Source organism: Pantherophis guttatus, chromosome 2 (assembly GCF_059756535.1).
Source record: "Pantherophis guttatus breed Tessera chromosome 2, ASM5975653v1, whole genome shotgun sequence".
Taxonomy (NCBI): domain Eukaryota; kingdom Metazoa; phylum Chordata; class Lepidosauria; order Squamata; family Colubridae; genus Pantherophis; species Pantherophis guttatus.
The window spans coordinates 103,306,174-103,312,549 of NC_142064.1; the positions used below are offsets into that span (position 1 = coordinate 103,306,174).

At 38.0% G+C, this 6,376-nt stretch overlaps 1 protein-coding gene across 3 annotated transcripts in view; it reads right to left on the reverse strand.

Moving 5' to 3' along the window:
* WDR3 (WD repeat domain 3) overlaps positions 1 to 5,426 on the reverse strand; it is a 34,074-nt gene extending 28,648 nt beyond the window's left edge. The window contains exons 1-5 of one of the 3 annotated variants that reach the window (XM_034411039.3): positions 5,311 to 5,426; positions 4,692 to 4,926; positions 3,278 to 3,487; positions 1,251 to 1,369; positions 607 to 685 (exon numbers count right to left, since the gene is read on the reverse strand). In XM_034411039.3, the coding sequence (XP_034266930.1) occupies positions 607 to 685; positions 1,251 to 1,369; positions 3,278 to 3,487; positions 4,692 to 4,862 (579 nt within the window). In that variant the 5' untranslated portion in view covers positions 4,863 to 4,926; positions 5,311 to 5,426. Of the gene's footprint in view, positions 1 to 606; positions 686 to 1,250; positions 1,370 to 3,277; positions 3,488 to 4,691; positions 4,927 to 5,255 lie in introns of all 3 variants that reach the window. The other 2 variants (XM_034411038.3, XM_087888325.1) reach the window with 2 other exon arrangements.
* Between the last annotated feature and the right edge of the window lie 950 nt (positions 5,427 to 6,376).

The following is a 6,376-nucleotide window of genomic DNA, read 5'->3' on the forward strand; positions in this document are numbered from 1 at the left end:
CAGAATAATATCCTACCAATTCTCCCTATCTGTAAAAATAGTCACTTAAAACTGCACATAAAGTGGAAAAAGAAAATCCCTGTGATTATCTCACTAAATGAGCAGTCAGTAAGTGAAGGCTACCTATATACAGGTATATAGGCCTATTTGAGGCCTATTTGAGATAGCCCTCAAAATATTAACGATCGCTTAGCAACCATTCAAAGTTACAATGGATCCACCATTGGGCCTACTGATAATCTGGATTCAAAGCTTCGATGGCTGAGGTTTTTCCATGGTTACATGACTGAACTTTGGATACTCAGCAACAAGGCCACATTTATGACCATTTTCAGCATCCCGCAGTCATATGACGGCATTTTATGATGGTTTTGCTGAAAATTGGCACTTTCGGATTTTGGCAAAATTGTGCCATAGTGAACAATGGATTCAACCTAACAACTGGTGTTCGTTCAACGGCTGCCACAAAAACGTCACGGACTGGTCACGTGACCAATCCATTTTACAAGCATCATAACTTACACTTGTAAGGATTACCTATACTTTGAAAAAGACATTATTTTTTTCTTCCTACTATTCTCACCTGCAAATCTGCATTCTACTTACTTCAGAGCGGTGCCCAACCAATGTTTTAAAACAGTGCTGAGTATCCAGGTCCCACCATTTTACCACAGTATCTTTTCCACTGCAAGAAAATGTTGCCTCATATTACCACCATTACAACATTACATCAGAAAGTTCCCCTATTCAGTAGCAAGTATATATACAGTACAGAATAAATTAAAACCTATGGATTAAGTTCTCCAGACAATGCATTATTTCAATGGGAAGTGACAAAGCTAAAAAAATTAGTCAGAATACCCATGAAGCCAATTTTTATTGTAACACTAACAGAGTCTTTCTGAATCTGTAGACTGTTCTTTACTAATACCCTTAATTTTCAAAAGGAAGCATCTATCCATATTTCATGGAGGATAAATTACAGGTTAATCTTCTCAACAGAAGAGAAAAAAATTAAAGTTTCCTTCAATTTATTCACAGATTTGGTAAATTAATGCAAGAACATCTTATTTGAGGTATTAACACTAAGCCAACTGTCTACAATGCAAATAATACAACTGACCCAATGAATAATTAGTTTTTCAGGATTAATTTTTTCCTTAATTCCTAGCAAATTTTTTGAACTTAAGTAAAATTGCAGTACTTAGTATGTGAGAGGACAGTTACATGTACATGTAGAAAACAATTACCTAGAAATCAATATATTTTTTGCTTTCAAGAATAATAGCTGTGTAATTGCATCCTTGTGGCCTTTCAACCGGTATAAACCACTCTCATTGATCACATCCCAAATTATGATATCTGTGTCCTGGAGAAAAAAAATCAAATAAATTAAACGGCTCAACATGTTATTTTCCTGGCAATGAACAGGGTAAACTCACCCCTTTACCCAATGTCAAATATATTTCCTGCTTCCATATGATCTCAAAAATATTAAATTAAAAATGTGATTCCTGGTTTTTTTTAAAGATCAAAACAGCAAAAGGCAATGTGTTCAATATTTTTGTTGTTTACATATTTCACTACATAGCCTGCCTATCCTTCAGAAATGCCTTCTTTTATTTGATAATAAAATGATAACAAAATCTGACAGCAAAATCGCCTTCACAAGGCTTAAGAGCAGTTGTCACTGAACTACAATTCTCAGCAGCCCCAGCCAAGATTGAAAGATGTGTGAAAGATCAGTTTACACAGAGTCTGAATTGTTACAAGTTTTCTAAACTTATAGAGACAAATAAGTGTCTGCATTCTTTCTGCCACTCAAGTTATTCATAGAAAAATCAGTATACTGATGTATCTTCATACCCATGATTTGCTACTACTTCCTTGAAGTTGCATTTACTGTCAAGTTTTGCTTGCCTGATTCTTTAATAACATTTATATGCAGCTTGGCGTACTAATTAAGGGCACCAGGCTAGAATCATGAGTTCTAGGTTGCCTTAGGTATGAAGTCACCTGAGTGACTTTAAGCCAGTCAATCTCTTTCAGCCCCAAAAGGTAGTGGCAAACCACATCCAAAAAGCTTGTCAAGAAAACTGCCAGGACTGCCCAGGAAGACACCAGGAGTCAAGATTGACTTGAAAGCCCAAAAACAAAACTAAAAACCTTTATCCTAAAAAGGATCTGAGGGTAACAGACAAAAAAACAAAACAAAAACCCAACCCTAGTTAATCAAAGCCAATAAAGTGACTGCATACTGCAATGTAAATAAATCTACATGTACCAAGGATTTCAGAAGAATCTGTGATTTATTTAGGCACTGGAAATCTAGTTATTAGACTAGAAGACATGTAAGTACTGGTACTTACAATTTTACACTGTATTTGGAACTATTTCATTGCATGGTACAGAAATTTATGAAAGCTTGTTCTTCCTTTGGGGTAAAAAAAATCTCAAAATCAGGTCTCAAAAATTGAGAGGATGTCTGCAATTCTAAAAATGTCTTGCACACTTCCAATTAGCTACTCTGAAAGGAATCCTTCCTCAATAAATATGGATAGTATTTCCATTTTTCTTTTTGTGTCTAGTTACCATATGCATAACATTCATTTTCACTGTCTGCATTTTTCCCTATTCCTCATTGATTTTCTCCCAAATGATACAGATTTTTCACCTTGCTATTCTCTCCAATCCCAAGCGTATTTGTTTAATTTTAGTATTAGTTGGTAAGCAAGCAAAGACATTCAGCTTCCCTTGTCTTTCCCTCTACTTCCTCTAGGAAGATAGATAGTCTAGATTCAGAAAATAATGGGTTCCAAAATGAACAGAATAAAACAGAAATAGATGGGTGACAAGCACAAAAAGTCAACAATCACCTTGGCATGTGTACATGTTACTACTCTCAATATAAATACTAAATATTTGGAAAACTAATAGGGACAGTGAAGTAGGACCCTATTCCTGGAAATTTAATCTGTGTTAATTTGGGAAAAAAAGGTCATTAGCCTCTATATCCTACTTGGGAACAACCAAAAACATTTAGTTGATCAGTGATAGAAACAAATACCATATATTCCATTCTTATGTTATACCTACCTATTTTTGCCATTCCCCTTATTTCTCTCTCTTTTCCTAAACCCCCCAAAATAGGAACCTAAAATCTATGTCACACAAATTCATTCCATTCCATTCCATATATCCCCAATCTTGCACTGAGCCTCAATCATATATTTCATTTACATCTATTAAAAATCAGCAATTCAAAAAAAATTCTCACCTTTGATCCTGATGCCAAACATCCTCCCAGCTCATCAAATTTCAAAACAGTAACAGCAGCTTTATGGCCATTGAATGTGACAGTTTTTTCAGCACTTAAGAGGTTGAACAAACAGATTGAACCATCTTCATATCCAACAACCAAATGCAAGCCATCTGGAGATGGGCAGAGGGCAGTGACTTCCTGCTTGGGGCCCTGAAAAATGAGAATCTGCAAAATAAAATAGGAGAATTTCACACTTTGGAATAGTAAAAAATTCTGAAGAAAGCAGCAATCAGTACATGGTTGCTCTAATAAGTTATTTTATACATTTATATTGTCTCCCATCATTCATTATAACCAAGACACTTAAAACAACATACAGTAATGACAAATGGAATCTGCCATGGAACCAAGACTCACTGCTCTATTATTTTAATGCTGAAACTTTGGATCCTTTTAATAGAAAAAGAAGATACAATTACAACATTTTGAATTTTAAAAAATGAACAAGTACAATTATCAGAATTCTAAGTTTTTCATTCTCCCTTATTTTTTTCCATCTTTTCCCATTAACACAGAGTCTCAATCTCTCTCTCTCTCTCTCAAATAAAAGGATAGGTTTTTCTGAAGATTTTATAGTTGTGCAAATCTTGAAGTTGCCCTAAATTGACAATATTCTTCTCTTATAAACAGACTACTGTTTTCATTAGAGTAAAGCTGCATACTTGGAGAACTATGCATACAAATAGCAGAAGTAATTGCTAACAGTAATTACAACTGACTTATTCCACAACTTTTAGCAAAAAAATGTGGAATGTTGACTTTTTAAATAATGCATATTATTTATGAGTAAGGTGCTGGCCTAGAAAAAAGATTGAGGCCTCCCTTAAGCACAAATGCCATCTGGGTAACTTTGAGCTAATCACTCTCTGTTAACCCAACCCACCTCACAGGGTTGTTGCTGTAAGGAAAACAGGAGGGAGGAGTATATTATATAACAACATAGTATAGTATATTATATAACAACAATGAAATAATAAACAGATAGTCCTCATTTAACAATCACAATTGGGACTGACTACTTGGTTGTTAAGTGAAGCAGTCCCTAAGTGAAACTGTGACTGTATCTATAATATATACTTATATCTTATTTCAGCTTTTTTTTTTTTGCTTTACAGTTCTGTGAATGCTGTAAACGTGAGGATGATCATAAAGTTATTTCTTCATCACTATCACAGTTCCCAAATGAGATTATTAAAAGAGGGCTACCAATAATATTTTTCTGTGACTCCCTCAAACATCAGTGTGATCATGGCAGTAATTTTAAATAAACCTTCATCCAGAACCTTCCTTTAACCTTTTAAACACAAACAAACAAATACCAAGAACGAAATCCCACTATAATACAGAAGGAGCCTGGCTTTGTGCTCACCTTTTCTCCTTTCCTTGTATCCCAGAGAAAAACATGTTCACAGGCTGGTACTGCAACATAGCGACCTTTCTCACCACGCAGAGTCACATAGGCAATATTGCCTTTCTGGCTGGCAATCACTCCGAAGAGGGCGGCGTCCGCGTACCGCAAATATTGCTTGGTGAGGCCCATGGGTAGGCTTCGGGTTTTTGCAAAGTCCAAACCAGGCTAGTTGAACATTATATCTGAAGCAAGACTAGACATAAAAAAAAAATCGTTAACTTTTTAGCCAGCCATTATTACTCTTCTACTTCCAAAACCTAACACAGAAACACCGCAATTATTTTGCAGAGTACACTCCTGCAGTGCACTTTTTGACTCTGCCGTTATTGGATTTCTATCAGGAAGGACCGAATTGCAGACTCGGCTCTGCCACTGAGATTGGCTGGGCAGCCCGGCTCAGTTTCTCCGCCGGTTAACTCGAAAGGCAAAACGTGTAGTGCAGGAGGGGGACGACGACCGATATCACTGCATAAGCCACGGGAGGAAAGGGACTCCCGATCGCGCCAGAAAAAGTAAACGTACTACGGCCAGTTTATCTCCCGTTTCCTCCGCTTGAGTCTTCCCTCCTGCAGCGAACGTGCCAGCCAGCCAAGCAGCGGGACTATCCCACCAGCCGCTCGTTGCACGTGTAGCGGGGCTGAAAGAGTAACCTGCCACCCCAGCATGCTTAGGCAGAGGAACCGGAAGAGGTGGGACGAGGATAAACAGAACATGGAGCTATGGAAATTTGGAGAGACTCATCTCACTACAGGATTGAACTCTCGAGTTTCAAACAACAATCTTAGCTCGTTTAAAGCACAATTAACAACTCCGTCCATTTCCAATTGTAAGCACAGCAAGTGTAAACGCCTCGCTCAGACCAGGGTGTTGCGTGCAGGACGCACCTTGGGATTGGGCTGGGACAGAGTTTTAAAACGCCTGAGGTGGGGATCCGTCAAGTGGGGGGCCCGCCCAGGTGTCATGTCTCAGTCCTCCTTTAGGGCCAACTATATAAAAGTTGCCTTCTGCTCTCCCTCTTAATTCCGATTTCAAACTAATTACCAAAATGACTAGTAGATACCACTAGATGACATCGCTAGGGCTCGCTGCCTTAGAAGAGTGAGGAAAATTCTCAGGGGCGACTCTCACCCTGGTCATCACTTCTTTACCCTCCTACCATCGGTAAGGAGATATAGCAGTATAGTCAGCCGCACAAACAGGCTGAAGAACAGTTTTGATCCGTGGGCTGTCAGGCTCCTGAATGAGAAATAACAGCATAACTAGGTAGTATGGTGGAGTGCAGGGCCGGCGCAATGTGTAACATGTTCACACTGGTGCAATAGGACTGGGTATTTTGTTAATATGATTTATTGGGTAGGGATTTTCTGTCTTCACTGTGAGTTGTACTGTGTTGGGGGGAGTGCATTGAGGGAGCTCAGCCAATTTCCTTGTACATATGTTGTGCACTGACAATAAAGATTTTTTTTAAAAAAAAAAGATAAGACTGTAAGCAAACACTGGGGGGGAAAACGAAGTTGCTATTTATAGCACACTCCTTCCTACGAGATCTATCCACATTATTAACAAAAACCAACAATTAAACGGCAGCTAATACGATCCATATCAGTATTTCTCTTTGCCAACTTTAAGAAGGGTGAACTTCA